Source organism: Nestor notabilis, unplaced genomic scaffold (genome assembly GCF_000696875.1).
Source record: "Nestor notabilis isolate BGI_N333 unplaced genomic scaffold, ASM69687v1 scaffold6682, whole genome shotgun sequence".
Taxonomy (NCBI): Eukaryota; Metazoa; Chordata; class Aves; order Psittaciformes; family Psittacidae; genus Nestor; species Nestor notabilis.
The window spans coordinates 5,209-24,717 of NW_009917809.1; the positions used below are offsets into that span (position 1 = coordinate 5,209).

At 49.4% G+C, this 19,509-nt stretch overlaps 1 protein-coding gene across 1 annotated transcript; it reads left to right on the top strand.

Annotated features, from left to right (window-relative positions):
- The first annotated feature begins 1,070 nt into the window (after positions 1–1,070).
- Positions 1,071–19,382, top strand: CREB3L1 (cAMP responsive element binding protein 3-like 1). Its single transcript, XM_010009415.1, has 11 exons — positions 1,071–1,263; positions 5,727–5,887; positions 7,499–7,577; positions 8,513–8,673; positions 9,272–9,421; positions 10,152–10,210; positions 12,075–12,143; positions 14,063–14,162; positions 18,134–18,254; positions 18,711–18,957; positions 19,346–19,382. Exons 1-11 carry the CDS (start codon positions 1,071–1,073, stop codon positions 19,380–19,382), a joined length of 1,377 nt encoding a protein of 458 aa, XP_010007717.1.
- Positions 19,383–19,509: the final 127 nt, after the last annotated feature.

Consider the following 19,509-nt stretch of genomic DNA (forward strand, 5'->3'; position numbering starts at 1 on the left):
CCAGGCGAGGAGGGGGACGACCCAGTCTGAGTCGGCCGAGCTCTCTCCAGTTCATTTAAGTTACACAGTTCCGTCTGTGTAATATAGTCACTTGAATGTATCTGTCTTTTCTTTCCTCTCCCTGAGCCAGAAGCCTCAATCTGCCAACAAATGGGATAATTTTTCAGCTGGTGTTTGGCAACCACCATTTTTCTCCCTGCCCAACCAATGCTTTGTTGTAGCGAATGGAAAAGTTAGTGATTTGACTTCTGAATAGGAGGATATGCCTCAAAGGAAACAGGTTCTCTGTAGCATCAGGAGCCCAGCTCTGCAGCAGCACTGGCCAAATTTACTGACTGTTACTGGAATGATTAGCGGGATGATTGTTTGTTGTTAACAGCCCATCTGTAGTGTTTAAACTTCATCGGGGAGCTGAATTTCGCAGGCATTATCTGGCTGGAGGACAGCCTCATATGGTCCACAGAGGGGCTGTGAAATCCCAGAGGAAATGAAATACAACAGGGGGTCTTCCTGTTATGTCAATCCAACTGATCTTTTTTTTTTTCCCTCTGATAGAAATCAGCAGCTGGGTTAATGTTCTCTGGAGCATCTGAGTGCCCATTGCTACTGGCAGAGAGCATGAGAAAGTGTCTATCACCAAGGGCAGGTGCTGAAGATGGTGATTTTCTGCCACACTTGCATTTTGTCATCACAGGGATTTCTTGCCTTGTGCTCTGTTTGGCTCATTGTCACAGTGAAGTGATGCTAGGAAGCCAAAGATAGGTACCATGGAGGAAGGGGGAGATGTGAGAATGCGGAAGAGTTGCATGAGTTTTTGTGGCATAGATAAACAGGCAGGGAAGACACACAGCACCACAGCCCTTTCTATATTCGTTCAGGGTGGTTTTATCAAACTGATGCGGGGAAGGGATAGGAACTGCTTTTTCCCATCCAAAAAGGGCTGTTGCTGAGGTTTGGCTCTCGGTACAGAGGAAGGCTCTCGGATCCCTCTTGGAGCTGACACAAATGCACTCTCTCCCTTTGTCTTCCCTCAGCATTTCTCAGAGAACCTGGATCACTTCTCCGACAACATGGAGGATTTCTCCAACGACCTCTTCAGCAGTTTCTTCGATGACCCAGTACTGGCTGAGAAGAATCCGCTGCTGGACATGGACCTGGATCCCCCCACTCCAGGCATCCAGGCAGAGCACAGCTACTCCCTCAGTGGAGACTCTGCACCCCAGAGCCCCCTCGTGCCTGTCAAGACTGAAGATAACGTGAATGGTGAGCGTGAGACATGCACACTGTGCAGCTTCAGGCACATCTCTTAGCAGAGGCTCCATCTGCTTCCATGTATAAGGGCAAACCAGCAATTCCTTGGGCTTGATCCACTGTTGTCAAATACAGCCCACGTTTTTTCCTTCAGTTTGTGCTCTCACAGCCACACTGCTCCTTTGCTGGGCAATGATTATCAGCTGTGGTTGCGTGTGCTGCCAGCTTCTGGCAAACACTAGGCAATGTCTCTTAGGGACCCTGCAAACCTGGGTGTGGGTGCCCTAGATCCAGGTCTGTTTTGGCATCAGGCAGCAGGGGTTTGGCTTGCAATATAGGAAGCATGAGTTTCTGGCTGCAACCAGTGCTGGTACATGTGGAAGGCTAAGTGGCTTCTTTACCAGCACATCTTTTAGCAGGAGACAAAGAAGAACAGTCATTTCAAAACCTATTTTTAAAACAATTCGTTTCAGGATAATTTATGATGGTTGGATATTTTTAGAGCCGTCCTTGCAGAGAGTCCTGTAATTTGTGGGACTGTGTGGGTGTCCCAACAGCTGATGGGCACCAGGCTGCCTGAAAAAGCAGTGGCACAGGCTCAGTATACACAGAAGAAAGCCATTCCTTTGAGCAAGAGTGAGACCTGGGACAGAGGTTTCCCTCTTATGGCCGGGAATGATCCCAGCTCTCTGGTGCAAATGCCAAGGCAGAAAGAGAGGAGCTGATCCACTGCCTCTTTGGTCCCTGCAAAGGTGCAGCCATCAGTTAGGGGTCACTCAGAGAGTTGCTAGGAGAGAGGCTTGTGGCAGGCCAAGCAAGCTCTGCCTTAGTATCAAAAAAGCTTTCCATTTGCATTCCTTTTTCCTTAGGTTTAGCCCCAATATGATCTTGGAGGGCACTGAGCCCAAACAGGCAGCCGGGTGACTAACAGAAAACAAACCAGCATGAACAAATAAACACATCCTTATTTTGCCCCTGCAAATGAATAGGAGGAGATGAGGGATGAGGCTTGGTAATGGGAGAAGCAAAAAGCATGAGTTTGTAGAAGGCAGTGAAATGAAGTCTGCCCACATGAAGCTACCTCTGGGACTCTCTCTGAGACACTTGTCAACACTTCTGCTCCTCTCCTCTGTGTCTGGACATGCCCCAGCATCAGCTACAGTGTCTCCAAAGCAAGACCATGACTCTCCTGAATGGAGTGTGACACTGATCCTTGGGCAGAGGCCATCACAGGATATACAGTACGTATCCCAGGAGACCTTGAGATGGATCTGGCACTTGCTCTCAGAGAGTGCAGATCAGCTCTATACAGGGAGTAAGGCCTAGTATTAATGTGGCAGGTATAGGGGTATCTATGCCCTTATCCCAGTCCTGCATTGGGATAATTCAACCCATCTTTCCAGGGCTGTCTTGGCTCGTATTTGGATGTGAGTCATATTCTAGTGTAGCCCTGAGTCAGGTCCAGTATTTGCAACACTGTGCAGTCCTTTTGGCACAGCTCCATCCAGTCTCAGTCCTTTTAGACATTCATTTCAAATTAATTACTCAGAAATGGCTTTTCTTTGACATTAAGCAAGCTCTGCTTGGTCTGCAGAGCTCCTCAGGAATGCTTGGGCTCTGTCTAGGCTTGGAGCTGGCTGAGACTTGCTATTTATCAGCTTTCTCCCAGCTTTTCTGCAGAACTCCAAAACACTTCCAAATCCTACCCCTTCCCACATGGTTCCCACTAACACAGGTCAGCTAGGGCAAGCCACTGGGTTTATTGTGACCCTGCTTATCAGTGGGGTCTGCTCTCCAAACGGTTTACACATGCAGACTGGCTACTTTGGTTCTCAGTACCAGCCCTAAGTTCTTCAGGGTGGATTTGATGCCAGGAGCAGAGGCAGCCAGGACTGTGGGTGCTGGACCAGCCTCAGGCTGCTGCTTTCCCCTCTGTACAAGTCCTGCTTCCTCACTCCTCTTTGCCGCAGCTCCTTATCCCAGGGCAGCTATGGATGTCTCTCAGCCATTACTTCTTATCATTACGCACAGAGTATATAGAGCAGAGGATGAGTTTCCTGGCATGCTTCACCCACCAACATAGAGTGAAACCTGCAGTGGTTACAGACTGGCCATTCATCCGAAACGTCCTCTCAGGCAGCAGAATATAGATGTGTCCAAACAAAATGCTTTCTCCTCAGTCCCTCATTGACCCCCTGATGTGTTTCTGATTCTGTAACCCAATCACTCCCCAGATAAATCTCCGAGGGTGGGAAAGAGAGCAGGGTCAGAATGTAGACAGGAAATGGGAGGACAGTGCATATGTATTTGGGTGTCTGATCCTTGGACTGTCTGGACTCACAGCACTAGGGACTGCTCTCTTGCTGAGTCCAGTCTGCACAGGGAGAGCCCTTGGTGGTCTGCTCTCCCTTGTCTAGCAACTTGCTTCAGCAGCAGCCCTCCCAGGCAGAGGATGCCCTGAGTCTCTGAGAAGAAGGGAAATACAGAGCTTTGCAACACAAAGGATGAAGAAGATGAGGCTTAAAATCAAAGTAGGACAACTTCAGATTAGCCAGGAGGCAAAACATTCCTGTAGTGGGCATTGTGAAACTGTAGAAGAGATTTAATGGGGGAAGCTGTGGATTCCTCATCACTTTTCAGAGGGGTAAGATCAAGTCAGACAACCATCTGACAGGACTGATACGGGTATAGTTGAACTTGCCTAGACCAGTGGGATAAACGGGAAGACCTCTGACTGTCCCTCATCTCTAAGACAGGCTGTGACCAGGCAGAAGATGTCAGTCCACATTTTGTGGCTGCAAACACTTGTGACTGTGTCACACCTTGCCCCCTTCCATCAGAAAAGGCTTGTCTGCATACCAGGGGTAACTGTGCTCTCTGCCACATGGAGCAGCCACAGGAACTCGTGTCTGTGCTTGAAGATGTCCAGTCACACAGGGAGCTGGAAGGAATGAGCCTAGAGGTGCTAGGCCAAAGACAGGAAGACAACATATTCCACTGGCAAGGGCAGCATTGTGTTAACTAGTACAATTCTTGCCTAAGCTTTAACACCACTGTTTCCAAGTAAAAGCCAGAGGCTTCTGTCCTGTCTTCTCTTGATGGCAACAGACTGCGTTGGGGAAAGATGATGTTAAGATACCTTTAAGTTTAGTTCAGATGGCAGCTTCCACATGAACAGCTACTTGCTTGTACTCCTTTGTGCAGGCTTTTCTGGAGCTGAGAAGGACCTTTCTCACCCTCTCCTCTTGCCAGGACATCTTCTAAACTGAGACCTGCACTGCAGAACTACTTTGAGCAGCAGGCAGCTGGGCAACATCCCTGAGTGCTGCATGCAGAGTAGTGCAGATGAGTCAGGGATTAAGCCTGACTGCAGCCTCATGTTCAGCCAACTAGCGCACTATCTGGTGGCACACTCAAGTCTGTCCTGTGTCAAGCTAAATGAGTTTCTCATTGCCAGATAAAAGGGGGAAGAGAAGAGATGAGGATTAGGGAGGAGGATGCAGGCTCCAGGCCAGTAGAGGAGTAGCTTTTTGTCGGGCTGAAGTATTTAAGAGCAATGAAGGGACCAAAACTACAGAGCAGAACCCAGGCAGCTCTCCTGCCTAGCGGGTTTTTGTTCCCATCTGAGCTGCAGCTTATCCACCACTGCCTGAATCCCAGCTCCTGGGATCTCTGGTTCCAGGCTCACACCACGGATGTGCACAGGACAGAGTAGGCAGGGAGTAAGGGGAGTGTGCCAACACAGCTCCATTCAGGTCTCTTCAGACACTTCCTTTCCCTCACTGCTGCTTCTGTCCTTGCCAGCAATGGCAGGGGAACTGATTGGCATAGCTATAGGCAGCAGTCCCCTGAGCAGTGCAGGGTGAAGGAGGTAAGACTAAGGGGAGCAGCCATGGGAGCAGCCTCACAAGCAGATGCTACATTGGACTTCCACAGAAATGGACCTTCCTCCTCTCCCATCAGGCAACAAAGCTCTGGTACTTGGCACAACATCAGCAGGAGACCAAGGCAGCACTGTCAGCCTTTCACTGCCATCGTGCTTGCCCTCTCACCAGCTCTCTAGCACGGAGGGGGTGCTATTCTTGGTTAACCTGGCAGGTCTGTGATGCTGGCCATGCTGCCTAAGGAGCAACAGCCCAGCATCCTCCTCTCACTGAGCTCTAAATAGAAGTAAGCTGCAGAGGACGAGACTGAGACATCACTGAGGGAAGAAACCCCACAGCTCTCCTCCAGTGCTTGGGCTGCAGAGTCAGAGCAGAGCCACAACCCCTCTAGCTCTGTCCTGTCTGCTCCCTGCACGCTGGGGGTTCATTCCCTTTTGTACTCTGTGTTGTGGGCCTGCACATGCTTGTGTGGTGACAGTGCTAAACTTGGAAAGGCAGCCTCACCAGATGGGGGGAAGCTGTCTGCATGACTTTTTATTTCTCTTGTCTTGTTCTTGCTGGAGTTTGACTCTCATGTTGTGCATGTTTCAGAGCTGGAGAATGGAGTGTGGTCACTGGGGCCCAAGCTCTGCTCCATCATGGTGAAACAGGAACAGAACCTGGCTCTAGACCTGCCTGAGTCCCAGCTAGCTGCCAGCTCCATACCAGTGCTGAACCTCAACCCTCTGCAGAGACTGCCAGTCCCCGAGGAGGTGAGCCCATCTAGGATCCGTTGGGAAGCTGGGCTCTCACACAGCGCACCCCTGGTGATGCAGGCCCTGCCATGTGTCCTGCTAGGGGATTTAGCTGCTGACACAGAGGAGAAAGTGATGCAAAGCCCAGATACTGCATTATTTGTCATTCTCCTCTTGAAATGGCAGTCAGAGGAGCAGCACTCCTGATGCTAGATAGAACTGTGTTCTCAATTCCTGCACTGAAACTACAAGACAACTTCCAGAGCAAATGGTGGAAGGAAGGTTTTCTCCAGCATAGGATGCTTTACAATCTTGGTTAAATGCAAGCATGTTTCCTTGGCACAAAAGCCAAAGGCTTTTAAGCTTGCATGTGCTGGAGGCCTGTCCCCTCCAATCTGCCAGTATTTCTGTAGCCACTCTTGGCTTATTTTAAACTTTCAGAGATCAATGTCAATTAAATGTGATGCCACTGGCCTCACTATTCTTCAGCATAGACCCCTGCTCTGCCACTGCCTTTTTCATGGCCTTGGGCTTATCATATGACCTCTCACTTTCTCAGTTGCTCACTGCAAGTGGAGGTCTCTCTCCAGGTCCTGCTTTGCTTTTTCCTATGAAGCAGCAGTAATTATAATTTCTAAGAAAAAAGGGCCAAGTCTTTTGGTGATATCTAAGTTCTTAAGTCTGTTTGTCTGGAGAAGGCTCACTTATGCCACTGGTGATGGTGTAAGTTGGGGGCTTATGTCTTGAGTCCAGTCGTGTTGGATGGGAAAGTCTGACTCATCTCACACAGACCTTGGCTATCTTGTAGCAGCTCAGTAGATAACAGTAGAGCATCTCTGGGGTTCACTTCCTTTTTTCACTCATGCTGAGCATCTTCCCATTTAAACAACTATCCAAAACAAATGGGTACTTCCAGCCAAAACTGTGCACAAACTTCCTCCATTATTTACACAGCTTGAACTTGCTGTGCCCTCAGAGCTCTGCTGTGTGTGCTCAGCAGCCATCCTATGGTGCTCTCTCAGCTGTGTTTACAGTCTGGAGGAGTTTGCAGTGTGTCTGTTTAGTGTAAAAGCTCCCCCAGCCTCTGGTGGGCTGGGGGCTGGTAAGCTGAGGGGCAGCACAGCCCAGATGGGAATAAATCTACTCTTTATTTAACTCTCAGTCTCCTGCAATTGGAACCAGCTGCCCAGCAGCCCTGGTGAAAATCATGTAAGCAGGATGGGGGTGGTTCTGTTGCTGTTTCTGTACGGCCTCTATCCTCCCATTTCTAATGAAGGCAAATCAAAGAGGGTAATGTATAGGTTGGTTTAAATTCCACTGTCTGGGTCCAGCAAATTGCCAAGGACAGAAATCATCTCCCTTTTGGAGGTACTCAGTGCACCACTTGGCAGCATATCCATTTGCCACTGCCTCTTCCTCTGCAAACATGTGTTTGCACTCTGTGTGCCCAGCAACACAGGCCAGGGGGGCTTATGTTTGGACTCTTGGTTTCTGCTATGCATGGTGAGAGGCTGCTTTGAGGCAGAGCTGTGAGATGGGGTGGGACAGAGAGCATGGGAGTAGCGGCTCTGGGAGCCCTCTGAGGAGAGGTGGCAGCACCCAAGAGCTCTTTCTGCTTCTCTTCCACAGACTCCCATTGAAATGACTCCAGCACCTGTGATCAAAGCTGAACCCAAAGAGGTGAACCAGTTTATAAATGTACCTACAGGTAAGAAGATAGAATTTGCTGGTCAACTTGCATCCCTCTATATTACTTAGATATAGATCATTACTATACAGGGAGGAAAGACAACACCTGAGAGCAGAGCCATGCAAGGTAGCACTGGGGCACAGCCCAATAGAGGAGTGAGTGCTGCACTGTTCCAACTAAGGTCAGTGTCTGGACCAGCAGTCACGCACAGAATTGTTCATATAGGGACTCCCAGGCAAACCAGGATACTTGAGAGTAGGAAATATGCAAGAGAGCCTTTAAAATCCTCAGAGAGACTGTAGTGTTATCCAAAAACAACCATCTGAAAGTCAGGAAATTCAGGATCCAGTTTAATTTGAAAGAAACCCAAGCATCTGAAAATCTGCCGATGCACAAATGAAAGCACTATAGGAACTCCCACTGCTGCAGAGAGACATTCCTTAGGCATATTCCCACCTCCATGAAGGCCCCCAGGGCTCTCCAGTACAAAGTGGGGACAGTTTTCAAGTGCTTGGAAACCGATCGAGTGACCAGAGCCCCTTTGGATCAAGTGTTCTGGCAAGTGTGTGAGCCCTGCAGTGCTTTTGGAAGAGCTCTTCTCTTACAGAGCTTCCTGTGCTTGTGAACAGGCTATGGAGCAAAATATCACAGGCTTTGTATTCCCTTTAAGTTGACACTGGAGTACCTCATTGCTTTGTAAATACCTTCAGTGTGTTGGCAAAGACCCTGCCAGCTCTCTGACTCCTGCAGTTCCAGTTTAGCACATCTGAGGTCAGCCTCACCCCTGTGTTGGGCAGTGCTCAGTCCAGCCTTGCTCTCAGACCCACCTCGTCTTGTGAGAGACTCATCATCCTCTTTTCAGTCCTCTGTTATGGCAATGTCTTTTCTTGCTGCGTCTCAGGTCCCTGTGCCTGACGTGAGAGTCATTGACTTGATTTCCTTTTATTTCCCAGTAGATGACCTGGTGCAGATGCCTCCAACTCCACCCAGCAGCCATGGCAGTGACAGCGATGGATCTCAGAGCCCCCGGTCCCTGCCTCCCTCCAGCCCAGCCCGACCTGCTGCTCGCTCTTCTACTGCCATCTCCTCCTCACCTCTCCTCACAGCACCACATGTAAGGAGGCAGTAGGATGTCACTGGGACACAGGGCTCTCTGGTGCTCAAAGGGGGCTGGAGGCTTTCTGAGGCTCATGTTGGGGATCCTTTTCTTGTTCAGGTCTCCGAGCTCCAATGCCCTGGCAAGGCAATGTCTTAGCACAGGGAGGGGGACAGGGTGGTGCTCACAGGAGTGAGGAGAGGTGCAGTAAGTCTTGCACAATGCCTACCAGCAGCTGCCTTGTTTTAGCAAGTGCTGTCTTTCACCCCATACTTTGGGATGCAGCCTATGCACTGGAGGACTTTCTGAAGTTAATGAAAGAGAAGGGAATAACCGAGAATTCCCATAACCAGACTGTGTTTTAACCATCACCCAAAAGTTCTTTGACAGGGTCCTGCAGTGCAAGTGTATAGCCAGCCTTACCATAAAGGAGCAGATGCTTTCCCAAGTAAAAGAGGAAGGCAACTGCTGAGCTGTGCCCCCATGATCAGGTTAAGAGCAGGCAAGAGCACTGCCCTGTACCTATTCGTACTTAGCCCCTAGCTGCTCCTTAAAAGGAGGATCACTGGGATAGAATTCCTTGCTGATGCTGATTCCTGCTCTCTGTGTGTTTCAGAAGTTACAAGGGACCTCTGGCCCACTGCTCTTGACTGAAGAGGAGAAACGCACCTTGATTGCTGAGGGCTACCCCATTCCTACCAAGCTGCCCCTCACCAAAGCAGAGGAGAAAGCACTGAAGAGGGTCAGGAGGAAAATCAAGAACAAGGTGACCGCCAAAAATGTAATCATGCAGTTCTCATGATTCCAGAGCATCCTCAGCTGCAGTGCAGCTCAGAAAAGGTGGGATCCTGCCTTTGGTACATTGGAACAAGCCTCCCAACCCACAGAAATGGTGCCTTGAGGCATTTCTGCATGCATGCTGCGTTGCAGCTGTATCTGGGAAGTGTGGCCTGGGGTGGGACCCACAAGCTAAGGCATCGTGGATCAGACAAACCAGCCTGGTCAGACCTTGCTGTGGAGGCAGGGAAACAAGAGCCATTGCATGGTGCAGGATGAGTGATGCACGAAGCTCAGTAGTCAGGCAAAAGCTGTGAGGCTTCAGACTGTGATTAGAAAGCATCCCCTGGGACAAATGATGAGACCCTGAATTAGTCATCCCGTGACTCAGAAGTGGTCTGGGGCAGAATCTGACCAGATGACCACTGCACATACCCATGTGAGTCAGAGGTCTTCAAAGCAACCCTAAAGATGCTCTCAGCAGCAGGGAGGACAGGCATGCTGCAAGAAATGGTTGTGGCCTGTAGGCTGCATACCTACATATCCATCCCTCCCAGTTTTGGCCTGGAGACCAGTAGGTATGGCAGACTGGAAGGCGATATCCCCATTTACCTTTAGGGTGCTTGTGTGTGCAGGGAACAGACAAGATGAAGAAGCCACAAAGCAATGTCTAGAGGCTTCTGATACTGACTCCTCTCTGATGGCTGCCCCCCTCACAGATCTCTGCTCAGGAGAGTCGCAGGAAGAAGAAAGAGTATGTGGAGTGTCTAGAGAAAAAGTAAGTATCTTATTCTCAGTCTTACCTCTGAAAAAGGAGCCCTGTCCATCCACAGCCCCCCTTTCTACTGTTTTTGTCTCTGAGTTGCTCAAAGAGCACGATTCCTTGCAAGGCTGGCTACACAGAAGTTTGCTTTGGGATCCTGCCCCTTCTCCCCTCCCTCCTAGAAATCCTATTGCAGGATAAAGATTGCTCTAGAAACTTTGTGTTTCCAAGTGCTTAGTTTGGCTGGTCCCCTGCAGAACGCAGGCCATTTTGGCTGCCAACAAGGTGGGATTTTGGGTAAGAGTCATGTTTCCCCACTAGAAATTGCTTCTATTTTGTCTGTCCCATACGCAGCAGGCCCCCTGAGGGCACTGACCACAGATTTTTCCCCCTCTCTTTCCATAAGGGTGGATAGACAAGCATTTGATAGCAAGAAAAACCTTGCACTACAGTTATTCCCCACACTCCCTCCCTTGCATGAGCTTTGTTTTTCTCCTTGCAACCCTGAGGTCCTGCATGTATGGTAGGCATAAGCCTAAGGTGACATTACATGACACTGATAGGGTGGAAAATAACTCTTAAGGGCCTAATCCTCTGATGCCCTTGGTACAAGCAGCCCCTGGTGGCCATTCCCAGGCAAAAAAGAAAGCCACGATCCAGGTGAAAATTCCTATTTCTGTGCAAATACCACCTTCTTCCCTGTTACTAACACCACCTGAGAACAGCAAAATGGAAGAAAACTAATTCCCAAACCCAACTTTAATGAACTCTTCTCACTGATGCTATTTATTTAAATGCTCTAAGCATGCAGAAACGCTGAATAAAACCAGATGCCTCAAAGCACCTTCAAGTTCTCCTGTCCTTCCATAAGCGACACCGTGGGGGGTGTGTCCAGGCATCAGAGCACATCACCCCCAGCTTGTGTCCCACCCAGATCCTTCAGGCTGGGGCTGGGCTCTTGGCTGACCTCATTCCAGTGGCAGGTCCAGAGCATCTGAGCTGGGGCCTCCTCCCCAGCCGTGGCTGCGGTGCCTGTGTGTGCTCAGCGGTTTGTTCCGCTGGTGCATTGCTGTGACAGATGGCTTTCAAACAATGCCAGCTTTAAATGTGAACCAAAAGCAGCATTCACTGGATTTTTTTTTAATGGAACAAGTCTTTGGTCAACTTGGCTTTCTGGCAGAGCTGGTTTGTCAAAACCTCCACTTGGGCCCTTCAACATTCAGTTTGACACCTTCGCTGTAAGCCCAGTTTTTACACGGAACGCCTGGTTCAGAGAGCGTGCTGGAAACCTCCCGCAGGATCAGGCTGTGTCCCTGGCCTGCCTTCCTGCTGGCCTGGAGACACTCCCCTTCTCCCATCCCAACCACTTTTCCTCCGAAGCAGTGGGATGGAGCCTGCAGGTTCTCTGCTGCCCTCGTGTGCCTGCAGTGGGAGCCGGCCCAGCATCTGCACCGAGCTGCCCGGTTTTAACACGCAAGGCGCACAGCCAGGGCAGGTTCTCAGTCTGAGTGGGACAGATTTGAATTTATCCCCCTTTTCCATGCTCCTTAGAGGGGGTTTGCAAGTGATGGAAATGCCTGCATAATAACTTTGAGTCTGTCCTAACTTGACCTGCCTGTAACCAGGAACTAGTGGCATTCCAACCCTCAGGAAAGCCTGAATTGGGAACTGTCACATGTTAACTGACCACCTGCAATCTCATCCCTGGTCCATTGGGGCTGGCTGCAACCACATGGGCCAGGAACATCTGGCTCCAGGACCATATCTGCAGCTGATGGATGAGGCCACTGAGCTTCCACACACCAGGAGAGACAAGGACTACACTTCCTTTGTCTGCCTGGCCTTTGTAACTAAGTTGCTGTGGGTTTTATTCCTGCAGGGTCGAGACATACACCACAGAAAACAATGAACTCTGGAAAAAAGTGGAGACCTTGGAAAATGCAAACAGGTAAGAGGGGTCAGAGCTGACCATGTGTAGGTAGGGCAGGGTGGCAGGAAGGGAAGCAGGGGGGTGAGCAGAGAAAGGCAGCTCCCCAGCTCCTGGCAGCACACACGCTGCTCAGTGAGGTGCTGGGTTTGAGCCCATGACAGCAGCTGGGTTTGGTTAGTGAGCCTGGAATGTTTGTGTTGGGACAGCCAGGCTGCTCCACAGCAAGGGGAGGGAGGGAAGGAGCATTTCTCATATCTCTTCCTCCTTCTCCTTGCAGCCCTTTGGGCTCATGCTGCCCTCCCCATTGCCCTCCAGCCCTCTGGCTGTCTCCAGGGCAGCTGCATCAAGGCAGGCCCCTCACACCAGCCTCTCAGACCCATTGTTTCTGCTCTTGGGCTCTTCAGAGGAATATAAGGCCCTGGGCATAATGTAGCTGTTTCAGGTTTCTCTTGAGAAAGAGCTGAACAGACTTGGTGAATACAGGGGAAGCTCATTTCCCTAACAGAGATCCTTGCTGCCACCAAACCCAGGACAACTCCTTGTGTATGTGGTACCCTGGCCTTTGCCCTGCCTCTTTCTTGTGCAAAGCAAGACCAGAATCTCCCTCCCATCTGCTGCTGCTGCTCACCTGAAAGGAGCAAGCTTCCTTGGAAGCAAATAATGAAGACTCACCCTTGCACTGGGAATGGGCAGCAGGAGCTGGCCCAGCTCTGCTCCCTCTTACTGGTACAGCAGCACATGTGAGCAAGGGCAGTCAGCTGCAGGGCTGGTGGGGCGGGCACTCATTTTTACAGCCCCATTTCTATCACCCCAGCTCAAATTGAAGGGGAGAACCGCAGCAAGAGAGCCAGTCCCACCCTCCTGCCAAAAAAAAACAGCCACTGCAGCTCATGGAGCCAGGAGATTATTAGGGGGGTATTTTGTTAGAATACACATTGTGTTCTTTCTAATTGGGTTTGGTTTGTGTGGGACACTCTGTCCTTCTCTCCGGTTGTACGAGGAGCAGAAGAGGATTTGGAAAGAGAGAAAGGTGGGATTCTCCTGCAATCTCCTGGCTCCAGGACCTGGCATTTTATAAAAGCTCAAACATATTTGTGTAAAACAGTCAGTGCTCCCAGGGGAAAACACGCAGTAGTCTGCATGTGAGTAACTTGCAGCCCTTGGGAACTGTGTGGTCTGTCATGTCCCTCATCCCAGGTTTTTCCACCAGCCCAGTGAAGGGTTTGGTGGCTCTTAGTAACACCTCTACCACTGGTTTGTGTTTATGTGTGCCTCTCCCCGTGTTCAGTTAAATGGAGCAGAGAGACCTTAGTGGTGTTCCAGCCAGGGCAGCCAGAGAATGAATCTGAACTCAACATCTGGCTTTGCCCATATCCCTGTGCAGGGTTTGCCAAAACCAAAGAAGCTGGAGGGGATCACAACTGTTTTCTCTCTCCACTGTAACGGTTTGGGGCACAGGCTGAGCTGCAAAGTGTGTGTCTGAGGGAAGAGGGAGCAGGTGGGTCTGTGCTCAAGGTCTGACCTGACTACAGACTTCAGTCACCATCCCACAGCTTGGTTTTGATGGTAACCTGCCTGTCCATTGCTCTGGGAGGTGACTGCCTGGGCTTTGAGGCAGTGCTAAACAGCTCGTTCATAATGGTGGGTAGTTGCAGTGAAGGTTGTGGTACAGCTACTGCTGAGGAGATGGAGGGTATTACCTCAATGCAACAGCATCTTGAGGCATTCCTCCTGCAGTCCCTGCATACTTTATATCTTGCACTCACCCTTTTTTGTTGCCTGCTTCCCAAGCCTGTTTGGTCAGAGAACTTGGAGCAAGATACAGCAAGGGGGAGATACTTGTTTTCACAAGAAGGAAAAATCAGGGTAAAATGAAGGGAGTTAGTGGCATTCTTGTATCCTTATCAAGTTGTGGTTTGGCTTGTTTCCTATCACAGGACTCTGCTCCAGCAGTTACAGAAGCTGCAGGCTCTGGTAGCTGGGAAAGTCTCCAGACCTTACAAAATGGCTTCCACACAGACCGGGACCTGCCTGATGGTACAAACTTCATTTCCATCCTCCTTACTGGCCATGCTTCCCCAGCCAGCTCTGCTCATTGCCTGTCTCTGCCCTCTTCCCCCCTGCCCAGCTCTGCTGCCAGTTACATCTGTCTCCCTTTGTGTCAGAGTCACCAGTCCTAAGTACATTGGTAGCATCAGCTGTTCATGCAACAACGCTAGAATAATTCCTGCGTTTTCACTGCCTTCTTCTCTGGGCAAGCCAGCACTTTGTTTGCTTTTCCTGAGCTATTGGCCATTCAGCAAAAACCTTCAATGAGCTTCCATTATAATGGGGAGAGTTTTCTTTTGCTGAGTTAGTGATGCTTAATGTTTAACCCAGCAGGACAGGCCAACAGTTCAAGTATTCTTCCCAGTGGGCATTACCTTGTGTTTATCAGCAAGAAATAGCATCTGTTCTTTCTATGTCTGTTCATTAGGCTTTGTTAAATCCAGCTGGAATTCTCTTCGCCCTTTTTGACTAACCAAAGTGATTTGGGGTTGTCTAATCATTTTGGTAATCCTCTTTGCCTCTCGTTTCTCACAGTGAAGCAGTATTGGCTTCACCGTGGAGTTTTGGGGCATGCCAGTGTGTGGCCATAGATAAGAGTCAATTGCTTATTCTTTATCTTATTTTTCTGCCAGGGCAAAAGTTTCTGATCGATGGTAAAAATAGAACTTTCAACCATGACAGGGGGGGTTGGGACTAGATGATCTTAAGGTCCTTTCCAACCCAAACCATTCTATGATTCTACGATTGTCATAGTAGCTGCTTGTGATGAGTTTGTCAAAGCTAGTTATCTACATCTAGAAATCACTTCTGTACTGTTAACAGGCAAGAAATACAAGTGGATGGTGAGGTTCTTCCCCCACTTTCTCAGCACCCCAGTGTCCTGAGGGGTTGTTTTTCACTCTCGGTTCAGTTTCCTTGGTTCCAGAGCCCCTGCTCTGTAATTTCCAGCACATCCTCCTGTCAAAATCTGCTCAAACTTCTGCTCCTCTTTGCTGCCCCCATGTCAGACCCGATTTTAATGCCTGAAGCTCTTCCCTTGCCTGCTGTGTGGCTTCGCTTCATTCCCAAGTTCTTTCCACATTTTCGGGTGTGACCCAGCCGGGCCCAGTGACTCATTGCTCCTTAATGCACAGCTCATCAGAGCACCCCTGGCTCCTGAAATCCTTCATTGCTACTACCTGGAATGAGCAAGTCCAGAAGAGGTGCCCTCCAGACATCCCCTGTGCTACAGGCTGATAAAATACCTAATTTAGCTTCCCAGCAATGTCTTATCTCTCTTTGCTGCTCCCTTCGTTCCACAGCACCCCAGCCCACACACCAACTCTCTCAGGCTTCCTGGCTTTGAAGCATTTCAAGAATTTGTCATTTGCTTTTCTATCTTTGGCCAGTTCCTCTCATAGGGCCCCAAGTTCCCATTTCCAAATACAGCACTCCTTATCACAACAGATATGTAGAATCATCATGCCTTGCAGCATGGGACTGAAGCAGAGTACCCTTCTCTTTAGCCCTGTTCGTTCCTGCTGGATATTTGTCCAGCCAGTCCTTAAAGGCCTCCAGTGATGAGCAGAACTCAGCCTCCTCAAGCAAACCATTCCAGTCCTTTGTTATCTTTCCCAGATAAAGCTTTCTTGCTATCTCATCTCAATCTTCCTTGCAAGAGCTGAAGCCTATTACAACTTCTTCTGCCCACTGTAAGCAAGATGCGTTTACCCTCCCTTTGGGCAGCTGTACTTTACATATTTGAAAACTATGTTTTTTGAGCAACTCCCTTCAGTCTGCTCTGCTAAATCACCACTCTTTCTTCAGTCTTCCCTTGTAGGCTGAAATCACTGCTTGTTCCCAGACTTTCTCCAATTGCCCCACATATTTTTGGAAGCACAGGGCCCAAAGCTGGATACACTGTTCCACCTGAAGGCTGGTACAGAGCCAGCCAGAAAGCCTGTTCATACTGCATGGGGTTTGCATGAGATTTGCCCTTTGCAAAGTGGCACTGACTTTTTCCTACCTTATGCTTCATTTTACTCCCAGATCCTCTTCTTCCTGGCCACATAGTCACTGATGTGTTTCTTCTGTCAATCAGTCCTGCCATCTCAGCAGGTCTTGACATTTGTCTGTACAGATCTGCTGCTGTTCTCTTGGACCACTTCTCCCCATGGTCAAGATCACTCTGAAGTTGAATCCTGACCAAAAGCCAGTCTGCTTGTAGCCTCTCCCATCTGTAGATCTGACACAGTCCATCATTGAAGCCAAGCTTAAAACTGCTGAATCTTGCCAGAGCCACAGTGGAGCTCTCTGCTCCTCCATCTGCTGCTTTCTCCCATTTTGACACTGAACCATGTGAGAACTCTGCTCTCAGGATGTCTTTTTCTGATTAATTTTGCCTCCACCTTTCCAACTGGTTTTGCAGTAGTTTCCCTCACATTTCAAGAGGTCAAAACAGGGAGATGGTCAAAAGCTGTGATGGGCAAAGTCAAACTAAGAGTTATTAAGTGTGTCAGAGTTTGAACTGGAACCGAATCAGAGCATCAAAGTTAAGCTGAAACAAAACAGAGTAAACCCAGTGCTGGTTTGCAAAACCCCAGTTGAAAGCCATGTTAAAGCAAGCTGCTAAGTGTACTGCTCTTTCCCAGCCCATAAAGCCTATATTGATGTAGAAGAGAAGAACAGGCTTCACAGGGCTGGCTCCCCTTTCTGGGAGCTGTGTGTTTGGCTGTGATAATTCCAAGCAACATCTATTCAAAGTTTATTTTTCCTCCTTTTTTGTGGTGGAGTAAGAGTTCTAAATGCCTTGTGTGCCTGCTATGATGTGCTTAAACAGCATTTATGCTGTCCACATTTCGTTTCCTTAGTTTAAAACCAGCCATGAAGAGCCTGGACAATTAAAGTCCCTCTTTATATAGCACAGTATCCCCGTGCTATTATTTGATCTTCCACATCTGGAATCCACTGGTGGTCAAAATTACCTCGATGTACCTGCTTCTGTGTGTTACTTAGGCATGGCTGTTCCTAAATAGGTGGCTGTTCTGAAAAGCAGTCAAGCAATTGCTGGCTATCCCCACAGGTGTCCCCACAGGTCAAATTTAGCTAGTTTATACGGAAATGCATTGCCTCTTCGACATGCTCAGACTGAGCACTTTGCTGGCAGCAGTTATACACCACCCATGCCACATAGGTGTTCAGGTAATAAGCATTTGGCTCTCTCTTGTTTCCTATGTGTCCCCTCTTGCTCTATACTGGTAGTTCCCTAAACCCTATAGAGTTCTTTATGATCAGCACTGGCATCTCACTGTGAAGCTTTACTGTCATGGCAAAACCTTCCAGAGGGGAATTTCCAGGGAGTTTTCATCTGCCTCTCTCCTTTTACCACTGCCCAGTAACTCTGACTGGTCTACCTGACAGCAGAAGGTACAGACACATGGTCCTGAATATGTGCATGTCAAGCATCAGTTTAACCCTTTCCCTGGATTCTCCATCATTGCTATCAGGTATTAGGTGGCTGCAGTTTGACTGTCATTTCTGTCCTCACATGGACAGTGGCTTCACCTTGCTGTGTGCTGTGGTACCTCACAGATTCCTCCCAGTGAGCTTGTTTTCTTACAGCTCCTACTGAGCCAATGGCCAGGTTCCCTTTGGGCAAAGCAGAGTTCATCCCTTCTGTTGAGTCTCCCTCTTTCTCACCTTGCTCCCCAGCCATACCTTCCACCATCATCAACTGGACAGGCAAGTTCTCAACACTGAACCAGAAATACTTCAAATAAAGCAACAGGAGGAAGCTTCTGACTTCCCTTCTAAGACTTGCAGCAGAGATTAGCAGAGCAAGCCCTTTCCCTCTGTGAGGGACCACAGCAACCCAGTTGTCAGTCTGACCACATGTTCTCACACAGCCATATGTCTGTGTGCTTGGGGGGAGTGTTTCCTCATGGCTAGCAGCACTAACTCTGTGCTGATCTCCTCCCTAGGTGCTGGCACTCTGCTTCGTTCTGATCCTGGGATCCCTGATGCCCTGTCTCCCTGAGTTCTCTTCAGCATCACAGACAGTGAAAGCAACACCAGCACCAGACATTTACACAACTAGTAAGAGTGAGTCTAACGTGGTTCCTCCATTTCACCCTGTCAAACCCATTTCCAGCTCTTCTTTCAACGTTCCTGGTCCAGGGGTAATGTCCTTCCCCCAGTGCCTACCCCATATGCCGGGGCTCTGGCAAGGGCAGGTTTCCTGCCTGACAGTGGTACAAACTCTGATAACAGCTCCATGTTTGGGCCTGTTGTCATTCCCTACTTACCATTGTCCCAAAACTTGACAAGTGTCAGAGCAAGGAACATGAGGGGAGAGTCCCATGGCAGACCGACTGTCTTCTGAAGAGGCTGTGTGTCATGGCGGGTATTTGCCTCCTGAAGCTGGGGGGAGGATGGGTATCCTGCAGAGCACATAGACAAGGCCATAGCTGGGTGAACATGTGCTGAAACCACCACAATGACCCACACCCATTGCAAGAGACCTTGCCCTCATTGTTAACCAACACTCCCCTTTTCCAGTTCAGTCACGGAGCCTCCTCTTCTATGATGAGGGTGCTGGCTCCTTAGAAGAGAGCTATAGCTCCTTCCTAACCGTGGACCATCCTGAGGGGTGGGAGCCTGAAAAAGGGCAGTCTGAGGAGGGAAGACCTCATCTGGCCAGGACACATGAGACAGCCAAATATCTGAGCAAATCCCAGCTGGAGAATCCTGACCAGAACCTAACTGACCCAACTCTCACCCACCTCAAGGAGCAACTCCATGAGAGGTAAGCAGGTGGGAGGGACCCTCCAAGCTACAAAACACAGCATGGTGTCTGGGAGTGAGCAGCAGCTATGTCCCTTCTGCTGCAAGCCAAGGACAGCTGAGCTGCCTGTGTAGTAAATCAGGTGAAAAATCATGGCTGGATGAGGCCAATGCTGGTAGGGAGAGTAAAACCAAGTTTATTTACTAGAGCAACAGTTTGGGACTCCCTAAAGCACTGGCATAGAGCTGAGGAGGACTGGGTGATTCAGGTAGTCCCAGTCTTGCTGGTCGTTCACTTCCCTGGGGAAGGGCTCCGTCCTGATCAGAGCAAACCAGCTGGGCAGAGAGGTGAATTTGCATAGGAGGCTGCAATAAACCTTGACTGATGCCTTGTCTTTTCTTTTCCTCAGGGAGACAAGCACCAGGGAGACAGCTGAATACTTGTAGCAGCTGCTGGACCTCAAGGCCTTATCTGTCTGATTGCAGGATTCCCTCCTCACTTAACAACTGAGGGGATTTTGCAGGAGAGGACACTGCATTCAGACACTCCTAAACTGGCCTTGGGTTCAGCTCC